The sequence below is a fragment of the Crinia signifera genome, chromosome 2 (genome assembly GCF_055691185.1).
Source record: "Crinia signifera chromosome 2, ASM5569118v1, whole genome shotgun sequence".
Lineage (NCBI taxonomy): Eukaryota > Metazoa > Chordata > Amphibia > Anura > Myobatrachidae > Crinia > Crinia signifera.
The window spans coordinates 270,964,569-270,987,130 of NC_139218.1; the positions used below are offsets into that span (position 1 = coordinate 270,964,569).

Genomic DNA, 22,562 nt, shown 5'->3' on the forward strand with positions numbered 1-22,562 from the left:
AACATGTGGACCCCAATTGTACCGCATCTCCTTGCATGGCTCGCTTTGATTGCTATACTTCAGGCCCGGTACCTTTTGCCATTTGCAGTCGTAATCTACGTGGATGGTGAAGTTTGGAAACAAACCTATAATAATGTCAGTTATTTATTCGGACATAGCTCTCACCCTGCAGCCTGTAGAACAGACCAGAGCGCCACCTAGGACGGTGTTTGCTATAGAAGTTTGAGTACAGTGGTATTGGGAAAAGGAACATTTGCTTTACATTTTTTTCGGAGCTAATTTATATTTATTTGTTGGTAAACACACATAAAAATATATGGTACTCTTTACCTAGAACGGCGCCCATCGCGGTGATCGCGACATCGCGGGCAGTACATAAACGGCCGCGACGCGATGCCCGCGATCACCGCGATTTTCCCATAGGGAACAATGTTAAAAAGCCTGATTGACCGCGATTTTGCATTCAATGCCTCAATGCCCGCGATTTTCACATAGGAATCAATGTTAAATGGGCTACAGAGCCCAAATAGGCAGAATTAACCCTTAAATGTCCCCCCAATTTTTGTACGCCACCCCACGATCCACGCCAACCCGAAGCGTGGCGAGCGCAGCGAGCCCGCGAGGGGCGGCGGTACGCGTCCTCCGACCTTTTCATGCCCTACTATCCACGTCGGCGTGGAGTTGAGAATAGAATAGTGTGGCGAGCGTAGCGAGCCACCGAGCCCGAAGCGTGGCGAGCGCAGCGAGCCCCGCGAGGGGACGCGGATACCTTCACAGGTAAACGCGTCCCCTCGCGGGCTTCACAGGTGTCCGCTTTTCGACACGGATACCTGTGAAGCCCGCGAGGGGACGCGTATAACTGTGAAGGTATCCGCGTCCCCTCGCGGGGCTCGCTGCGCTCGCCACGCTTCGGGCTCGGTGGCTCGCTGCGCTCGCCACACTATTCTATTCTCAACTCCACGCCGACGTGGATAGTAGGGCATGAAAAGGTCGGAGGACGCGTACCGCCGCCCCTCGCGGGCTCGCTGCGCTCGCCACGCTTCGGGTTGGCGTGGATCGTGGGGTGGCGTACAAAAATTGGGGTGACATTTAAGGGTTAATTGTGACTATTTGGGCTCTGTAGCCCATTTAACATTGATTCCTATGTGAAAATCGCGGGCATTGAGGCATTTTAAAGTAAAATCGCGGTCAATCAGGCTTTTTAACATTGTTCCCTATGGGAAAATCGCGGTGATCGCGGGTACACGATTTTTATGTACCCGCGATTTACCCGCGATGACCGCGATTTTTTACCCCCGACGCCCGCGATTCTAATCGCGGGCGCCGTTCTAGGTAAAGAGTACCAAATATATATATGCATTTTGGTGATGTGGTTATAAAGTGGTCCCGATACAGTGGCTTGCAATACAATCATCTATTATACTTGTGCTGGGAAATATTACCTAATGAATAGGTTGTGCTGTATTCTGACATGTAGAACACAATGCATAAGCCCATTACAAATCATTCATTCTTTGTTTCATGAGGTTTTCAGACATAAGTTGACATCTGCAAAGTACATAGATGTGATTGATGGATGTGAAAGAGTCCTCTATGTGGGCTGGAAAATGAAACTAAAAATAATGGAATAATGTATACAACTTTTGAAATAATTTAATCCTTTATCTACTATGTCCAGGTTACACTGAAGATGCTGTTGCTGACGGTTGTTGTCAGTATGTACAAGAGCTTCTTCATTATTGTTGGGATGTTTCTGTTGCTCCTTTGCTATGCTTTTGCTGGGGTTGTCCTTTTTGGAACAGTAAAATATGGTGAAAACATTAACAGGTCAGTATACATATACACAATGAGACAAGGTATCCGACGACCTTGGAAAACGTGGCACCAATTTTGACCTTGTAGCAGACATAGTAAATATACAGTACCTGTCTTTTTCAATCAACTGTTAATCCAAAATAAATGATAATAAACCTGGTCACAGAGAAACAGATGGGTCCTCATTATACATTTATTAAAGTGATTGAGAGCTGCTTTCATACTACAGGGAAATGCTGTAACAGCCATAAGGATGATTTATCAATCTTCTGAAAGTTACCCCATTAAACATAATTTCTTATTGTGGAAATTAAGAAATGATTTCAATTTGCAATTTATAATAACTGTCTTGCCCGGAACAGTTACTCTGATAATAGCTTGTCTTGGTGAAGAGTAAATAGCTTTGCAGAGTAAACTATCACAGAGGGGTCCGAAAAAAATTGCTCAAATATTTATGATAAAAATGATCTGTGCGGGCTTTGTATCTAAAGGGTTAAAATGGAAAAAACCTGTGACGATTTGGAATTGAGTAAAGAAAAGCACATTTGGTTCCCCCAGCAAAACTGTGTGATATCAGTAACAAGATTAAACATGATAAATATAATTCAGAGATCTTGGTTACATATATTTGCAAATATATGGGAAGCCCCAAAGCCAATCGTCAAGGCCTCTATGAGTATTGGGGGTCCATATTGCTATAGCTGTTATGGTTGGGGCACCCAAAAAATCAGCATATGCCAGAAAGCCTAAAGCAGTATTAGAAGGTGATAAGGTTAAGAAGCTGGAGCTCTGTAGATAAAGTGATATAAAAGGGATGAATGTAATTAAAACACTAAGGACCACACCAATCCAGGGGCACTGTACCCCAAACTCAATATAACCCCAATGTGGGTCCGAGACTACTAGAGCCACATGATAATGGCTCTAACAAAGCATACCTTAACTAAGAGGTTTGGAATTGGTAGTCAAGATTTGGAATTCTCTGCCAGTAAAGGTTGTGATGGCTAATTCAATTAATACATTTAAGCAGGGGTTAAGCGCATTTTTAGAGAGAAAAAGCACAAATAGCAAACATAGACATCATCATTTGTGGCTAGAAAATTGTCCTGGATAAAATTTGTCTTCGAATATAGATTTGTCATAGATAGGGATAAATATAACATACATTTAAAATAGGTTGGTCTTGATAGACTGACATCTTTTTTCAACCTCACTAGCTATGTCACTATAACTTGCTCTGAGCCTCTAAACCTGGTTTGTTACTGGAAAATTGTGATAAAAACCAGTGCGGGTCCCTCCGTTACTCCAGTAAGGAGCACCAAACTAAACAAGCCATTGAAAGTGAGTGAGTGTTGGGCTAAATGATATGTATATCAGCAGCCACCAAGGTGGAGGTACTCTTTGAAAAGTCATGTGATAGCTTATAAATATAAATGTCCAGAACACCTGCACAGATGATTACCAGGTAAGTAGCAGTTATATCACCTAAATAGCTCTATTGGCAGATACAGTGATATATTATGCCCACTTGCTTATCTGGTAAGAATTAAATAAGTCTGGGTCACCAATATCATGCCTTGTATTGTAGATGATCTGATAAGTCCACATTCCAGAAATGGGAATAGCAGAAAACTGGTGGAGAAGTTTCTCCATCTTACATGTCCAGTATACATAATCCAAAAAAACTGTTATTCCCCCTTCTGAGTCTGTTAATTATAGTGGGACTACAAGTCCAGTAAGCCTGCAGTTAGACTTTTCAAACTGCAAGAAAGGTCCAGCAATTTGGTCTTAGTAAATTTACCCCATGGTGTCCTATTGTAAATAAATACTGTACATTGGGCCTGAGTTGCCTGAAAAAAACATGCTGCCTTGCAAAGAGTGCAGATACATTTTTGTCTTGATTTGTTCATGTATGCAGAGTAAATAATAGCTGCTTTTGCATGTTGCCCACAAATATTGGAGTTTTGACTCTGGAATTTAGATTTGAGATTGTACACACAGCTGTCTCATATTAATCTCTGCATATTTTCAATCTGCCCCAACTCAATTGCAACATGGTTTTACCAAGATGCAAAGTTACTTTTTTTTTGTTCCCAACTCAGAATTTGCTCTATTGTGCTTACTCTTATTATGAAAAAAATCCTGATTTAAAGGAAAAAATGTAATTTGTGCTGTGTCTCATTTGTGTAGCATAAATTACTGTATCACAAGCCGCTAAATAATTCTGGCCAGTTGCATTCTAAGTTGCCAACCCTTTTTTAAGTCTTCTTTTCTCCTTGTAAAAATAATATACTGTATATCTCTGACTCAGGGAGCACCACCAACCACCATGCAATGTAATCTTTACAACCATTTAATCCAGTGGTTCTCAACTTCAAGGACCTCCAACAGTGCATGTGTTCCAGGTCACCTGGCAGGTGCACAGGTGCACTCATTATTCACTGACGCATTTTAAAAGATCACAGGTGGAGTTAATTATTTCACCTGTGATTCTATGTGGAGACCTGGAAAACATGCACTGTCGGGGGTCCTAAGGACAGAGGTTGAGAACCACTGATTTAATCAGTGTGAAGTTGGTTATCGCAATTGCATCCCAAAACCCACCATTCAAGGTCTTGAAGAGGTGACCAATCCAGTGCAGACTCAAAAACTTCTATTTCCTAACCTTTTGGGAAAGCCATCTTATTGTTTACAATTTTATTTTCTACCGTTTGAAACACATACATTACTTTAGTATTGCAGGAGCTACGAAGCATAAACCCTAATGAACAGGTCAGGCGGGGAATTAATTCATTGTATTACTGAACTATATGGTTTCTTATTAAAATCTGTGCTCAATAATGCTCCACTTTGCAGAACAAGCTCCTTAGAGTGGCATTAGAATAGAAATGTGAATTTTCCGGAGAATGTGTTTTAATAGATAGCACCGCTAGATACTGATCAGCATTTGTAGCCATCAGAGGAAACTTGAGAACCAGACACATTCGAAAAATAAAATGTACGCTGTGTGTTAATTAATTTAGTCTTTTCTACCTAGGCATGCTAACTTCTCCACAGCGGGGAAAGCTATAACCGTGCTCTTTAGGATAGTAACTGGTGAAGACTGGAACAAAATAATGCATGACTGTATGGTAAGTAGGGAGAAACACAATAAGAAGGGTAAATAGTTTTAAAGCATGGTGAAAAATGATTGTACATCTTATTGTGGTGGCTAAAAGTTGAAAAAAATCTTCACTGAATAGTCACTACAGTATATAGTTAGCTTAAACAGTTGTGTAGCTCAATAACTTTGAATTTAGCTGGGGTATTTTATTCTTTATATTATTCATGGACAGACTATGGAGACATAAAACATTTAATGGGATTCCAGATGGCTGACAGAGAATGGGCCAGATGCATCAAGTTTCAAAAAGTGATAAACTGTAGTTATAAACGACCAGCCAATCAGCTCCTGTCATTTTTCAAACTCAGCCTGTAACATGACATTAAGGATCAGATTGGCTGGTTGTTTACCACTCTCCAGTGTTTAACCTTTTGAAGCTCGGTGCATCTGGTCCAATGTACAGGTAGACCATCAATAGGTTTACATACTGTACATACAGTTGAAATAGTCAATTTTTGACTTTTTCACACTTTACCATCTATATTTGTGAATACACTTTAATATCTGTAGATGTTTCACAAATGTTCACTTATATTTTAACAGTACATGCTAACTGTACCAAGTGCCCATTATACATTTACCAAATACCTTGCTCTGGGGCAGATGTATTAAACCTTAACAAAAGATAAATGCCAGGGTGATAAAGAGATATAAATGTCCGGTCAATCAGCTCCTTACTGACTTTTTTCGAACACAGCCTGTAAGATGGCAGTTAGAAGGTGATTGGCTGGACGTTTATCTCTCCTTATCACCCTTGCATTTATCTCTTGTTAAGGCTTAATACATCTGCCCCTCTATTTGTAAATGTCAATCAATAGTGTCTGCTCTTCATTTACTACTATAGATAACTGTTATATTTATGGCATACTTTTTATTACCTTTTAGTAATATATTTGCTACATGGTTAAAACAAAAACTGGTGTACATTATTTTACTATCCTAATTTGTTAATAAATTTGATAAGTTTGTTCCTTAAATGCAAAACTGGTGGACAATTGATGGGATTCACAATTGTTGCTCAAAACCCATGAGGACAGAATAATAAGCATCATTGTGGGCAGCTTAACATGTGCAGTATATTCTGATCTGAAATACTATTGTAGATATATTTAAGTAGGAAACTATTTAGTGACACTGGTTTCCTAATTTCAGGTACAGCCTCCTTTTTGCACTCCAGATCACAACAGATACTGGGAAACGGACTGTGGAAATTATGCTGGAGCACTTATGTATTTCTGTTCCTTCTATGTCATCATTGCCTATATCATGTTAAATCTACTGGTTGGTAAGTGCAGCAGACAAATACAATGCAATGTCATAAAGGAATCATATGTCCATTGGAATATATGATATACACATCGAGCACTATTTGGAAGTGAATGATATGTACTGTATCATGCCAGTAGGGTAACATGTCCTAATATAAAAATACAATTATAGCAGCGGTCCAAATAAACAACAACTTGGTTTTGCCTTGTAAAAAAATGTAAAACAAATTGCCTAAATGAGGCCATCAAAGTCTCAAAGCTATGAACCCAAAATATCTCCAGGCATTTGTAATCCAATTAGTAGCAGACCAACATAGAATATCTGTATACGTAAGATGTCTCCCTCCACGTAATATGTTCACCATCATTCTAATTATCGTTAGCCCCCCAATAGCTGCAACAATGCTCAGAGCCCATTGAATATGTTCCGTACTTGCTGACTTCAGCTACTGGAGCAAGGGACAAGTGGGCAGATCTCTGTAAATCACATTATCATGGCCAAACCCCTGTGACAATTTTGGAATTCAGGGCTTTGTGATGCTAGAGCAGGGCCTAAATGACACGACTCATAGAGATTTACCATTATGACCTGTGTCCCTCCAACTTCATGGGTCGCCTAGTGGGATTTGGTTGAGTTGCCCACTCTTCCTGGAGACTCTTCCTCAAATTTGCCAGTGCCCCAGAAGTTCCAGGAGAGTGGCAAGGATGATATGGTCTTGTCAACCTCTGCATGCATGGAAGATCCAGCCCACACCATGCTCCTTTACTGTCTGTCAGTCTGAGGAGTGAGGTCCAGTGAGCAGTGCATTTGGAGTGTTTTGTGTCCAGTATCACTGGGGATTAACAGGGCATATTACAGTTCCCATTTATGGCGACTGCAGATGGCCTTAGCTACCTTGTGCTTGAGCACACATTATCCCTTTCCAGCAGCCTACTTTAACCAATGTGTGACCTTATTGGCATGCAAGCAAAGTGTCAGAAATTGTGGTGAAATAATAGCAAAATCTGCTAAATTAAAAGCCATCATTTATGGGGACTAAATGTAATTTTGTTTTAAATAAATAGACCTTTTAGCCTTTATTTCTTCTTATTCTTTTCAATTACTAGAAGAGAGGGTGTGATTAGAGAGGAAAGGGGAGGATAGAAATAGATGTCTGAGGTTACAGTACATAACCTATAACATATTGTAGCTGCTTGCTACAGTCAGACAGAACAAGCCCAGTGATGGCAGTGAGATATGTTGGAACACATAGCACTGCTATACTGTAGTTACAGCCCTGCCATTAGGTTCACAATGCAGCTAATAATGGTTTCAAACCTATTTTCCATTGGTGGCTATGGTGGCTTATTATGGTCTAATAAGGAAAAATCCCCAGAGCCAGACTTTCACTTATTTATTATTTTTATTATTATTAATATTATTATTACTTATTTTTACAGTATTTATCAAGCAATAAAATAGTGTAACAATTCCCTTGGGTAATATTTCTTTCATGTTTCTCTTGGACAAGACTGTTTCAAAGGGTAAGGGTCATAGAGTCGACAGTATGAAGGTTGACATACATAAGGTCAACCACTAACGATCGACAGAGCTTAGGTCGACACGTGAAATAGGTCGACGGGCCTAAGGTTGATAGGGAAGGAAGGTTGACACAAGCATTAGGTGAACAATGGGAAGATCGACAGTCAAAACCTCAACATGAGTTATTCAAGTCTTAGTTTGCAGAAGGGCAACGTAAGTCGGCATGCACACCGTATCATTGTACCGCATCCCCGCACATGGCTGCATGCACTTTCTATTCTTCGGGCACGGTGCCTCGGGCACACTATTCCATTCTCCCTCCACATCCTAGTGGATGGTAGGGTATGAAATACCGCCTGTTTTTGAAAAAAAAATTTAAAACTCATGTTGACCTTTCGACTGATGACCTATTTCATGTGTCAACCCTATCAAGCCCTGTCGACCTAATGTATGTCAACCTTCATACTGTAGACCTAGCGACCAGATCCCATTCCAAAGAGAGTTTGTAAGTAAGTTAGTTACTTACTGCATTATGAAGATCGGAAACGATATGTGCTACTGTATTTCAGAAATAAAAGCTCCCAAATCATGGTGTACAACCCTTCCAAAGACAATTTATAGTGCATTGCTTTGCACTTCATAAATGAGTCATTGTCAATTCGCTGTTCCTACTGTATAAAACATTTCTATAGAGCATCATGCAAATATCTGCTTTCTGATTTCAGCCATAATTGTAGAGAACTTTTCCTTGTTCTACTCCACTGAAGAAGATCAACTCTTAAGTCCCAATGATCTCCGCCATTACCAAATCATTTGGAATATGGTTGATGATAAAAGAGAGGTAATCTTTTTTTTAGATATTCTTAGATACTGTATGCTGACTGTAATAATTGCCCTGAAGGGAGACAATGTAGATTTTATTCAATTCATGCTGTTATGTTGGAGAATGCCGGTACTCGCTAGTGTTTAGTTCAACTTAAATGCCCTGCTGCAGTACTGCTTGAGCCGCGCTAGAGCACAAAACAGCATCGCCAACCTAGTTTTGTCAGATTCACAAATCGGACTTAGCAGCACGTAAATTGGATAGCTACAGGAGTTATTCACAGCACATTGAATTTAATCATCTCAGCATGTTATCAAATGCAGGACATATCATACTGTACATATCATACTGTACATGTCATACTGTATATAAAAAAATATTGCGGCTTTAAGTAAATAAAAAGGCCAGTACTTAAATGTACCATCCTTATCACCTAATCTTCTCCCATTTCTTCATGGAGATCCCTAAGAATTTGTAGACGTACAGTACTGTAAATGTGCATAATCCAATTACCACTCATGCTTAACCCCTTCCCGACATTTGACGTATATATACGTCATGGCCGGGATGTACTTCCCGACACATGACGTATATATACGTCATGACTTCAAAGTGCCACTGCGTCTAGAGACGCAGTGACAGAGGGACGATGTCTGCTGTCCCTGACAGCAGACATGTCCCTGCATGCCCAGGGGGGGCGGCGATGTCGCCCCCCCGTCGGCGATCGCTATGATTGGCTGTTCAATGTGAACAGCCAGTCGCAGCGTTTTCCTGTGTTACCGGCGAATCAGACGCTCGGTAACACAGGTGTCAATCACCGCCGGGTGTGAGGGGGCATGAGGGGGTCATCGGTGACGACGACACCTCACCCCACCTGCCCCCAAGGCTGTGATTGGTCCGTCGGACCGACGGACCAATCACAGCCAAGGCGCGCCATTTAAACTAACGGTGACTGCGCTGCAGACGCCATTCCGGTCTGGAATTGCGTGCAGAGCGGTCACCGGCCACTCTGTCCTGCTATACATACCTGAACCTTGCCTGATACTTACCTGATCACCGCTGATCACCGCTGGTAGCGTGCTGCCAGCAGCTGAATGCTTCCTGGATCTTGTGACTTCCTGTGTCCTGCTGCTGCAGTGTCATAGAGTCACAGATCGTGAGAGATAGTCAGAGATAGTCAGATATAGTGAGAGAGAGTGATAGAGAGTGATAGAGAGTGCTATGTTTTGTGTCTGCTGCACCCCCTTTTGTGCTGATCACTATATCTGAGCTGATCAGCAACTTTTTGGGGGTGCAGAGGTTTTTTTTTTATATATATACCTGTCAGTTGCACCAAAGGTTGTGCTGCCTGTGCAACTGACTGCTGCCCCCCCTGCTTCCCCCCCTTTTGTGCTGATCAGTTTAAATTAATTAAGATCAGCAACTTTTTGGGGGTCCAGTTTTTTTTTTTTATATATATATATACCTGTCAGTTGCACCAAAGGTTGTGCTGCGTGTGCAACTGACTGCTGCCCCCCCCTGCTGCCCCCCCTTTTGTGCTGATCAGTTTAAATTAATTAATCAGCAACTTTTTGGGGGTCCAGGTTTTTTTTTTTTATATATATACCCTGTCAGGTTGCACCCACAGTTGTGTGCCTGCTGCCCCTCACTGCATCACTGCATCACAGATCTGCAGTGTTGCATCACTGCATCACAGATCTGCAGTTTTTTTTTTTTTTGGAGAGTGTAGTGGGGTTTTGTTTTTACACCCACGTTGCTTTTGTGGGTGTCCTGTGGCCGCTGAGCGCTGATCAGTGACGTACAATCACTGAACAGCATTTTTGGCACAGGGTTGATATAATTTTTTTTCTGCAGTTTTTTTAAATTTTTTTTTTTTTTTGGAGAGTGCTGTGGTATATTTTTTTTAAATTGTTTTTACACCCACGTTGCTTTTGTGGGTGTCCTGTGGCCGCTGATCAGTGACGTACAATCACTGAACAGCATTTTTGGCACAGGGTTGATATAATTTTTTTTCTGCAGTTTTTTTAAATTGTTTTCTTTTGTTTTTACACCCACGTTGCTTTTGTGGGTGTCCTGTTGCCTTTGAGCGCTGTTCAGTGACGGACGTTACTGACCAACATCTGTGCTCAATTTTTGGCGCAGGACCTTTTTTTTTTTTTTTTTAACCCCTTCAATTTTTTTTTTTTTTTTTATTGGGATCAAATTCCTGTATAAAGTATTTTTTTTTTTTTTGCACTACATACACACTACACTCTACATACCCCCCGTGTTGAAATAAAGTTTGTACCCCCCCTACACTATACACGTGTTGAAACATTACACTTACAGAAACACAAAAATAAAAATGGCATCCCAAATGTCATCCCAAATGTCATCCCAGTCATCCAGAAGAATGTATTCAGCGGAGGAGGCATATGCCATGCTTGCCTCTGACTCTGACACAGCCAGTGATGCAAGCGGGGAATTTGAAGGATTCGTCTTAAGCTCCTCTTCCTCCTCTGGTGATGAGGGACCCCCTCAAAGACGCCCCCGTAGAGCAGCTGAGACCCCCCCCCAAATGATTGATCCCGTATGGACCCCACCACCAGACAATTTTGAGCCCCAGGTTCCTGAGTTTTTGGCCATCCCAGGAATCCAATTTGATTCAACAGGTCTCAGAGAAATTGACTTTTTCAAATTATTTTTCTCTGATGATTTTATAAATTTAATGGTGGACCAAAGTAATTTATATGCCCAGCAGTTTATTGCTCAAAACCCCACGTCATCATTTGCTAGGTGGACCCCTGTAGATGCAGTAGAGATGATGATGTTTTGGGGTCTGGTGTTTCATATGGGCATAGTAAAAAAGCCAGAAATTAGGCAATATTGGGGTACAGATGTTCTTTACAGCACCCCACTTTACCGTATGGCCATGACTCGGACTCGTTTTGAGATAATCCTTAAATTTTTACATTACACCGATAATGCACAGTGCCCACCCAGAGATGATCCCACCTTTGACCGGCTATTCAAAGTCAGGCCGGTCATTGATCATTTCAGTGCCAAATTTGCAGAGATGTACATCCCTGAAAAATTTATTTGTATTGACGAGTCCCTTATACATTTTAAAGGAAGGGTTAAATTCCGCCAGTACCTTCCCAGTAAGAGGGCAAGGTATGGCATAAAAATGTATAAACTGTGTGAAAGCACCTCAGGGTACACCCACAGGTTTAGGGTATATGAAGGGAAGGATTCAAGAATTGAACCGCCAGAATGCCCCCCCTCCCTCGTAGGTGTTAGTGGAAAAATTGTCTGGGATTTAGTGCACCCCTTCCTGGATAAAGGTTATCACCTCTATGTGGATAACTTTTACACTAGCATCCCCCTGTTTAAGGCCCTTGGTTCAAGAGGTACAGCAGCTTACGGTACTGTGCGCAAGAACCAAAGAGGCCTCCCAAAAACGCACATTGCCCAAGTACTGAGAAGGGGTGAAAGCAGGGCACAATCCACCGAAAATATGTTGTTGGTCAAATATAAGGACAAGAGGGATGTCCTTATACTGACAACAATTCATGGAGACAGTACCACCTCCATCCCTGTACGAGGTACCAGTACCCACACCTCAAAACCTAATTGTATCCTAGATTACAATAAGTACATGGGCGGAGTGGATCTTTCAGATCAGGTACTGAAGCCGTACAGTCCCCTGCGGAAAACAAAAATCTGGTACAAGAAGCTGGCCGTGTATATCATCCAGATGGCACTGTATAACGCTTACGTGCTATTCCGTTCTACCAGCCAGAGGGGGACATTTATGCACTTTCAAGAGGAAGTCATAAAGGGCCTAATATTTGGGAACCAGCAGGCAGAGGGCCCCAGTACTTCTAGTACTGGCCCCCGTATTGTACCAGGGCAGCATTTTCCTAACGAAATCCCCTCCACTGCAAGAAAGGGCAGGACACAAAAAAGGTGCAAAGTTTGCTATAAAAAGGGAATAAGAAAGGATACTATTTTCCACTGTGAAACTTGCCCCGACAAACCTGGCCTATGTATAAAGGAGTGTTTTAAAATATACCACACATCTATGGATTATTAGGTTCATCATTTCACCGTGCTTCGGGGGTCTTGCTAATGCCACATAGCACCCACCATTCATTCCACCAGAATCTGAGCTGCAAAATCCAAAAATCACTCCTTCCATGCACCCAACTGGTATTTTTTGGTCACATATGAGGCATTGCCATACTCGGGAGAAATTGGGGCACAGATTTTGGGGTGCTTTGTCTCCTTTATTCCTTGTGAAAATGAAAAATTTGGAGCCAGAACTGCATTTTTGTGTAAAAAATGTAATTTTTCATTTGCACAGCCCAGTTGTATCAAAATTGGTGAAACCCCTGGGGGTTTGAAATGTACACTATACCCCTAGATGAATTCCCTGAGGGGTGTAGTTTGCAAAATGGGGTCACTTGTGGGGAGGTTCCACTGTATTGGTGCTTCGGGGGTCTTGCTAATGCGACATAGCACCCACCAACATTCCACCAGAATCTGTGCTGCAAAATCCAAATATCACTCCTTCCCTTCTGAGTCCTGCCATTTTTTGGTCACACATGAGGCATTGTCGTACTCGGGAGAAATTGGGGCACAGATTTTGGGGTGCTTTGTCTCCTTCATTCCTTTTGAAAATGAACAATTTTGAGCCAGAACTGCATTTTTGTATAAAAAATGTAATTTTTCATTTTCACAGCCCAGTTGTACCACAATTGGTGAAACCCCTGGGGGTTTGAAATGTACACTATACCCCTAGATGAATTCCCTGAGGGGTGTAGTTTGCAAAATGGGGTCACTTGTGGGGGGGTTCCACTGTATTGGTGCTTCGGGGGTCTTGCTAATGCGACATAGCACCCACCAACATTCCACCAGAATCTGAGCTGCAAAATCCAAAAATCACTCCTTCCCTTCTGAGTCCTGCCATGCACCCAAATGGTATTTTTTGGTCACATATGAGGCATTGCCATACTCGGGAGAAATTGGGGCACAGATTTTGGGGTGCTTTGTCTCCTTCATTCCTTGTGAAAATGAAAAATTTGGAGCCAGAACTGCATTTTTGTGTAAAAAATTTAATTTTTCATTTTCACTGCCCAGTTGTACCACAATTGGTGAAACCCCTGGGGGTTTGAAATGTACACTATACCCCTAGATGAATTCCCTGAGGGGTGTAGTTTGCAAAATGGGGTCACTTGTGGGGGGGTTCCACTGTATTGGTGCTTCGGGGGTCTTGCTAATGCGACATAGCACCCACCAACATTCCACCAGAATCTGAGCTGCAAAATCCAAAAATCACTCCTTCTCTTCTGAGTCCTGCCATGCACCCAAATGGTATTTTTTGGTCACATGTGAGGCATTGCCGTACTCTGGAGAAATTGGGGCACAGATTTTGGGGTGCTTTGTCTCCTTCATTCCTTGTGAAAATGAAAAATTTTGAGCCAGAACTGCATTTTTGTGTAAAAAATTTAATTTTTCATTTTCACAGCCCAGTTGTACCAAAATTGGTGAAACCCCTGGGGGTTTGAAATGTACTCTATACCCCTAGATGAATTCCCTGAGGGTGTAGTTTGCAAAATGGGGTCACTTGTGGGGGGGTTCCACTGTATTGGTGCTTCGGGGGTCTTGCTAATGCGACATAGCACCCACCAACATTCCACCAGAATCTGTGCTGCAAAATCCAAATATCACTCCTTCCCTTCTGAGTCCTGCCATGCACCCAAATGGTATTTTTTGGTCACATGTGAGGCATTGCCGTACTCGGGAGAAATTGGGGCACAGATTTTGGGGTGCTTTGTCTCCTTCATTCCTTGTGAAAATGAAAAATTTTGAGCCAGAACTGCATTTTTGTGTAAAAAATTAAATTTTTCATTTTCACAGCCCAGTTGTACCAAAATTGGTGAAACCCCTTGGGGTTTGAAATGTACACTATACCCCTAGATGAATTCCCTGAGGGGTTTAGTTTGCAAAATGGGGTCACTTGTGGGGGGGTTCCACTGTATTGGTGCTTCGGGGGTCTTGCTAATGCGACATAGCACCCACCAACATTCCACCAGAATCTGAGCTGCAAAATCCAAAAATCACTCCTTCCCTTCTGAGTCCTGCCATGCACCCAAATGGTATTTTTTGGTCACATATGAGGCATTGCCGTACTCGGGAGAAATTGGGGCACAGATTTTGGGGTGCTTTGTCTCCTTCATTCCTTGTGAAAATGAAAAATTTGGAGCCAGAACTGCATTTTTGTGTAAAAAATTTAATTTTTCATTTTCACTGCCCAGTTGTACCACAATTGGTGAAACCCCTGGGGGTTTGAAATGTACACTATACCCCTAGATGAATTCCCTGAGGGGTGTAGTTTGCAAAATGGGGTCACTTGTGGGGGGGTTCCACTGTATTGGTGCTTCGGGGGTCTTGCTAATGCGACATAGCACCCACCAACATTCCACCAGAATCTGAGCTGCAAAATCCAAAAATCACTCCTTCTCTTCTGAGTCCTGCCATGCACCCAAATGGTATTTTTTGGTCACATGTGAGGCATTGCCGTACTCTGGAGAAATTGGGGCACAGATTTTGGGGTGCTTTGTCTCCTTCATTCCTTGTGAAAATGAAAAATTTTGAGCCAGAACTGCATTTTTGTGTAAAAAATTTAATTTTTCATTTTCACAGCCCAGTTGTACCAAAATTGGTGAAACCCCTGGGGGTTTGAAATGTACTCTATACCCCTAGATGAATTCCCTGAGGGTGTAGTTTGCAAAATGGGGTCACTTGTGGGGGGGTTCCACTGTATTGGTGCTTCGGGGGTCTTGCTAATGCGACATAGCACCCACCAACATTCCACCAGAATCTGTGCTGCAAAATCCAAATATCACTCCTTCCCTTCTGAGTCCTGCCATGCACCCAAATGGTATTTTTTGGTCACATGTGAGGCATTGCCGTACTCGGGAGAAATTGGGGCACAGATTTTGGGGTGCTTTGTCTCCTTCATTCCTTGTGAAAATGAAAAATTTTGAGCCAGAACTGCATTTTTGTGTAAAAAATTAAATTTTTCATTTTCACAGCCCAGTTGTACCAAAATTGGTGAAACCCCTTGGGGTTTGAAATGTACACTATACCCCTAGATGAATTCCCTGAGGGGTTTAGTTTGCAAAATGGGGTCACTTGTGGGGGGGTTCCACTGTATTGGTGCTTCGGGGGTCTTGCTAATGCGACATAGCACCCACCAACATTCCACCAGAATCTGTGCTGCAAAATCCAAATATCACTCCTTCCCTTCTGAGTCCTGCCATGTACCCAAATGGTATTTTTTGGTCACATGTGAGGCATTGCCATACTCGGGAGAAATTGGGGCACAGATTTTGGGGTGCTTTGTCTCCTTCATTCCTTGTGAAAATGAAAAATTTTGAGCCAGAACTGCATTTTTGTGTAAAAAATTTAATTTTTCATTTTCACTGCCCAGTTGTACCACAATTGGTGAAACCCCTGGGGGTTTGAAATGTACACTATACCCCTAGATGAATTCCCTGAGGGGTGTAGTTTGCAAAATGGGGTCACTTGTGGGGGGGTTCCTAACTTTTAGCATCTTATGGTGCCTAGAAACCTACATGGTGCCTAAAAAATAATCTCATAAAAAGGAGGCTCCAAAATCAAGTAGGTGCTCCTTCTATTATGAAGCCTGTGGTTTGGTCAACGTGCACACTAGGGCCACATATAGGATATTTATGAAAACTAAAGAATTGGGGGAATCAATTTTTAGTCACATTTCTCTAGTAAAATCTACTGTGTTCCTTAGAAAAATGTATTAAAATTGCAAATCTGCAAAAAAAATGAAATTTTGAAATTTCACCTACACTTTGTTTTAATTCCTGTGAAACACCTAAAGGGTTAACAAACTTCCAAAATGCTGTTTTGAATACTGTGAGGGGTGCAGTTTTTGAAATGGCATCATTTATGGGGGTGTCTCACATACAAGTCCCTCAAAGTCACATCAGAACTGAACTGGTCCCTAAAAAAATCAGTGTTTGAAATTTTCTTGAAAATTTGAGAATTTGCTATTCATATTTTAAGCCTCCTAGTGTCCCAAAAAATTAAAAGGATGTTGAAATAATGATGGAAACATAAAGTAGACATATGGTCTATGTTAGTTATTAACTATTTTGAGTGGTATGATTATTTGTCTCACAAGCAGAAAATTTAACATTTTGAAAATTGCTAAATTTTCCATTTTTTTACGACATTTTGGTATTTTTCACAAAAAAACACAGACTGTATCGACCCAAATTTACCACTAACTTGAAGTACAATGTGTCATGAGAAAACAATCTCAAAATCACTGGGATAAGTGAAAGCAAAAAAAAGTTATCCCCACTTAAGTGATACCTGTCAGATTTGAAAAAAAGGGCTCTGTCAGGAAGGCAAAAACAGGCTGCGGCGGGAAGGGGTTAAGATGTGCTGACCCAACCTCTATCTACATAATAAGGCAGAATGGCATGTCCTGAAATGGAAGCTCCCTGCCTATAGCTCTCATTGCTGCTACAGAGAAGGAACAGACCACCAGAGAAGTAACCAGTGCCAGCTTTTGCATTATTGCAGGGGCTGGAATGGTATCACCACACAGGCCTGTCCGGCTGTGTTGACCCAACATATGGGTCCATTTTACTAGTAATAAATGATAAAAATACGTTTCACATAATTTAATTTGATTTATTCATACACTGAAATTCCGTTTGTGTCTTTATTACCCAGGGTGTTATTCCAACGTTCCGTGTGAAATTCCTCCTGAGGCTGCTACGTGGTCGACTAGAAGTAGACTTGGACAAAGACAAACTGTTATTTAAGCACATGTGCTATGAAATGGAACGCTTGCATAGTGGTGGTGATGTTACTTTTCATGATGTGCTCAGGTAAATTCAAAAAATGTGTTTAATTTTTTTTACTTGTGAAGAAATAAAAAGAAAGGGTGAAAAATTAAAAGAAAATGTAGTTTAGCTAATGTCATCCGTGTACATGCATTTTGTCCATGTGTGGCAAAAAAGTATGTATGTATTATGACCATGCTGCATACTGGTACACGGTATTATGATCTATTGGTACTGCCGGCATGCAAGTATGAAGAAGACCCCATTTACTACAATTAGATGATCTCTACCTAAAATGTAATATCTAATGTGGTCTACCAAATCAACATTACTTACTGTATTTGTGATATGTAAATTTTCCAAATGAGCTGGGCCCCCTTATGTCTCTAAAAGTCACCTTCTGCTCTTCTGTCCCCCTTCAAACTAGTGATGATGTTGCTGATGATGTATATCCCATGTGTACTTTCTGTTGCATGTAGTGCTCCTCCCAGGTTCAAATCCTGTTACATTCAGTGCCCATCTCATTTTTACATTATGTTGAATGTAGTGCCCCTTCCATGTGTACATCCTGCTGCATGCAGTTCTCCTTCTATGCGTACACCCTGTTGCATGCAGTGCCCCTCCTAGGTGTGCATCCTGTTGCATACAATATACATCTTATGCGTACATCCTGTTGCACACAGTGCCCCTACCAGATATACTTCCTGTTGCATGCAAAGTACATCCCATGTGTACTTCCTGTTGCATGCATGCTTCCTGTTATATGCAAAGTACATCCTACAGTATGTGTAGTTCTTGTTGCATGCAGTACCCTTACCAGGTATACATCCTGTTGCATGCAATGTATACCCAATCTGTACTTCCTGTTGCATGTAGTACTCCTCCTACGTGTACTTCCTGTACACTCTTGAAAAACCATACACAGATAAAAACCCTAAGCATTATGTTTGTTTGTTAAAATCCAAGTTCTCAAAATGCTACTGTCAAATATTATGGTGTTTATCTTTCAAAGGAAGGAATCAGCAGGGGAGGGTAGCTGGCAAAGCTCTAGCGAGCACATCTATTAGGACCTTTTCATTTCTTTAATCCAGATTTGTCTTAATACATTCTGTAAAAATAAGCATCTTATACTAAAGATTTTGATTGCCATAAATGGGAACTGTTCATAGTGTAACTGGTTGATGACTGAAATGACTGAAACAATGCAGAGAAAGTAAGCACATGGTGTGTTTCTGTAGCATGCTGTCATACAGATCTGTGGACATCAGAAAGAGCCTTCAGCTGGAGGAGCTGCTAGCCCGGGAACAGCTGGAGTACACAATAGAGGAAGAAGTGGCTAAGCAAACAATACGCATGTGGCTCAAGAAATGTCTCAAACGTATCCGAGCTGTAAGTAACACATGACCTGAGGTGTTTTATTGCTGTGTAGGATTCAATTACATTTTAATTATGAGAAAATTAAGAAAAATATGTTTGTTTACTCTTTCATACTAAACCCAATTACTGAGTGTCTTCATTTCAGCTTCTCCCATGGCCAATTTATGCAGTGCAGCGACACATAATAGGGAGGAGCAATGCCCCAGATATTAGCAGCACACTAGCTATCATTGCTGCCTCATAATGCTGGGGCTGGAAAGTGACATTTAGTTTGGTGGCATTAGCACCATTCAATTACACAGTAAATATAAAATAATTGTACCATAGGCATACTATACCTTGTCAGTAAAGGGCTGAAGACTGACCCTTGAATGCAGCTACTCTTACTGGGATGAACTGCAGTTACTGACAGAATTGGACAGTGAACCCACAGAGGTACACATATACATATACTGTACATAATTTCCTGCAAGAACTAGAGTGTGGGCTACGTTCATCTAGCATATTCCAATTTCCTAATTTGTGTAAGTTTTACAAATGATAAAAACATGATAGCTAGCACATGAGTTTCAGCAAATAATATGTGTAGATACATTTTAGGAAGATATGCACGTACAGAATCCCGCTACTCGGACACTGTTCTGCTGTCTTACCCACAGGCCACAATGTCCCGCAGATAGAAAGAGGTTGGGCTAGGATCACCTACTGCTCTGCAAATGATCCCTGAATAGATGCACACCCACACAGCATCTCCAGTGTGAGGAGTTGAGCCATGATCTGCCCAGGTTCATGCCATGAGGCCATGCCCACCTACTGGAGACCACGGCCCTCCCACCCAATCTTAGGCCCCTTTTTCAGTTTGTGCATGCTGTAGATGTGAGGTACATACATGTCCTACATCATTAAACACATGTTTTAGCTACAGTATTTAGAAAATGTCTTTATTGGCCATATTATAATTCTTTAAAACCTCTCAATACATCACTATACATAGTGCAGATGTACTGCACTATGTCCTGTCATTTTTACGCAGAATATTTTACATTGAAGATTTATCCCTACTTTTCCCCTACCGTACTCTTGTGTGAGCTACAGTAAAAGCCACATTAACTTTTATCAAAACCGGTGTTAGTAGACTAGATTTCTGAGTATCAAAAAAGTTCTGACTATAAGGAAAAGACTTACAGTAAGCTGTATATTTCCACCAGATTTAAAATAAAGTGGTGTCATTGAGAAACCATTGAGAAAAGTGATATGGCCAAAATGCTGAAATAAAAAGGAATGCTTTTGTAACACAACATGGGGTGTATTCATCAAGTGTTTCCCTTCAGTGTAAATTTGAGCCTAAAGCATGTAGTGCACTTTAGGTCTATTTACAATATAAGATATACGTGTGAGCTGAAATCTGTTGGTGGCTATATTTTAAGAGCAGGAGTTATTCATATGAAACATGTATTGTTTGTGTTACTATGAATCCCTTCAGAAACAACAGCAGTCCTGCAGCATCATTCACAGTCTCCGTGAGAGTCAACAACAAGAACTCAGCAGGTTTTTGAACCCTCCTAGTATTGAGACAACACAGCCGAGTGACGACATGAATCTCAGTAACCAAGATAATGCACAGCCAGAGGTATTCCATTACACAGACATTTCCTAAACAGATTGCTTATTTGTGCTGCCCTTAAAGGGACGTAGCCTAATACCAGGGGCGAATTTAGGGTTGAGCACGCCAGTAGGCACAACAGTAACCCTCCCCTGCCTAATTTTATTATTTTATTGATTGCTTATAAACCCTCATTTGATGATAGTCAATTTAATAGAATAATAAATAAAACAACTTTTTTTTTTCTATTTATACATATTTCCAGGGCCGGCTCTACGGTTAGGCAGCTTTAGGCAGGTGCCTAGGGTGCCGGGATCTGGGGGGCGCCATGAGTCTGCCTATCAAAAAATCAAGGATGTCTATGAGGATTCTTGTTGTACTTAATGCAGGTGGTTGCTGTTGAACTTCTAAGACCTCACCTCCATACTTCCCTTGAGGCATACTTCCCTACTTTGCTGCCCCTCCTCCTTGCACTCTGTTGTGGGTTTCAAAGGGATGCTTTTCGGGAAAGCAGGGGACTTCCCTACCTTCCTAGGGGGGCTGGGAGGACCATCCAATTTTTGGGAGCCTCCCTACCATTCCAGAATGTTAGGCAAATATGCCTTTAGGGTTTGGAAAGTGGGTATGGGGGGCAGTAGGTTGAAGTTTTGCCTAGGGTGCTGAGAAGCCTTACACCGGTTACTGGTGCATTTCAGACTGACCGTAACAAAAAAAAACAATTGAAGTGCCACCCCCCAACACATGCCGCCCCCAGGCACATGCCTAATGGGAAATTCACTATTCAGTATAACAGGGTTGGATACAGTGTGATTTCTCTTCAGAACGACTCCTAAGTGTTTGTGTTGTCTGTGTTCTACCAAGGCCAAGAGAGGTCAGGTGAGCGCTGATGCTCGGAGTAGGCATGTCCACGTGGACATAGATTTGCTAGATTGTAAAGGAAGTAAGTTGAAGTGTTGTTGTGCAATCTTAAGGGCATGGTTATGCCTCCCCAGCACCACATGCCCCGGGACCATCTATTTCATATCTGCCTCTTTCAGTAATTCTGTGTGTTACATAGTAACATAATAATATTTAATTATTATACCTGTACATTCTGATTATTTAAGTGTTTTATTTTTAATTAGTGAGTAGTGAATTAATTGACTAGTACTCCTGTATTTTTACTACCCTGGCCTGGAACAACTATACAATCAACACAGTAAATATTTCTTGATATCATATACCTAGGCAATAAAGAATGAAATAACACATCCACAGATAAACACATTGATTTATACTATAATGACCAGAGATATATTCAAAATTTAAATCAGTTTTATTTTCATATTCATAGCTTTAATAATATTCAAACTGAATAACAATAATTGTGTTTTCATTTTGGAGCGATGGGGTGACATTCCCCTGTCATCTGTTTTTGTTTTGCATTTATTTTTAAACTGTTAGATCAAAAATGTCTTAACACACTTATACAGGTTGAGGCTCCCTTATCTGTGTATTCCAAAAACCTAAATATTCAGAAAACAGTGTGTTTTTTTCAGAATATTTTGTTTTTTTGATCCCTCTCTCCCACACACACACACCTCTTTTTTAATACTTACCTCATCCCCCGGTGTCCATCGGAATCCTCTTCAGCAAAAATCCCTTATCCAAAATGCTTATGGTCCTGAGCATTTCGGATAAGAATACTCAACCTGTATTATTTAAGTTCTGGCTACTGTAAACAGTGACCAACATTATCCACTTCACTGAATTCCACAAAATATTATTTAACAATCTGGTCATAGGGCTTTCCTGAACAAGTGTGAACAAAAGCCAGTCAGATGGCTACAAAGTCGTCAGTTTTGTAGGCCTCTTTTAGGTTTATAGGTAGCATGCATAGAATTTAACAGTGATTTGCTAATTACTTCTTTTTAAAAACCAAACCAAAAAATAATATATATTTTTTTATTTGATCCATAGACAAGTAGCCAACAGCAGCTTCTAAGCCCGACACTCTCTGACAGAGGAAGCTATCGGCAAGACTCTATCGAAGCTGGAAAACGCTCCAGAAGGTTTGGCCAATGGCATCTACCAGCAGGTGGGTGAATATACAATATAATATTAATATTTAGTCTA

The 22,562-nt window shown here is 41.2% G+C and overlaps 1 protein-coding gene across 3 annotated transcripts in view; it reads left to right on the forward strand.

Annotated features, from left to right (window-relative positions):
• The window catches only part of NALCN (sodium leak channel, non-selective), a 511,286-nt gene that overhangs the window by 484,392 nt on the left and 4,332 nt on the right, over window positions 1-22,562 (forward strand). For all 3 annotated transcript variants that reach the window (XM_083168621.1, XM_083168622.1, XM_083168623.1), the window contains 8 exons: window positions 1,679-1,827; window positions 4,853-4,946; window positions 6,131-6,263; window positions 8,494-8,609; window positions 17,355-17,512; window positions 18,706-18,856; window positions 20,328-20,474; window positions 22,407-22,524. In XM_083168621.1, coding sequence (XP_083024747.1) covers window positions 1,679-1,827; window positions 4,853-4,946; window positions 6,131-6,263; window positions 8,494-8,609; window positions 17,355-17,512; window positions 18,706-18,856; window positions 20,328-20,474; window positions 22,407-22,524 — 1,066 coding nt within the window. The remainder of the gene's footprint in view (window positions 1-1,678; window positions 1,828-4,852; window positions 4,947-6,130; window positions 6,264-8,493; window positions 8,610-17,354; window positions 17,513-18,705; window positions 18,857-20,327; window positions 20,475-22,406; window positions 22,525-22,562) is intronic.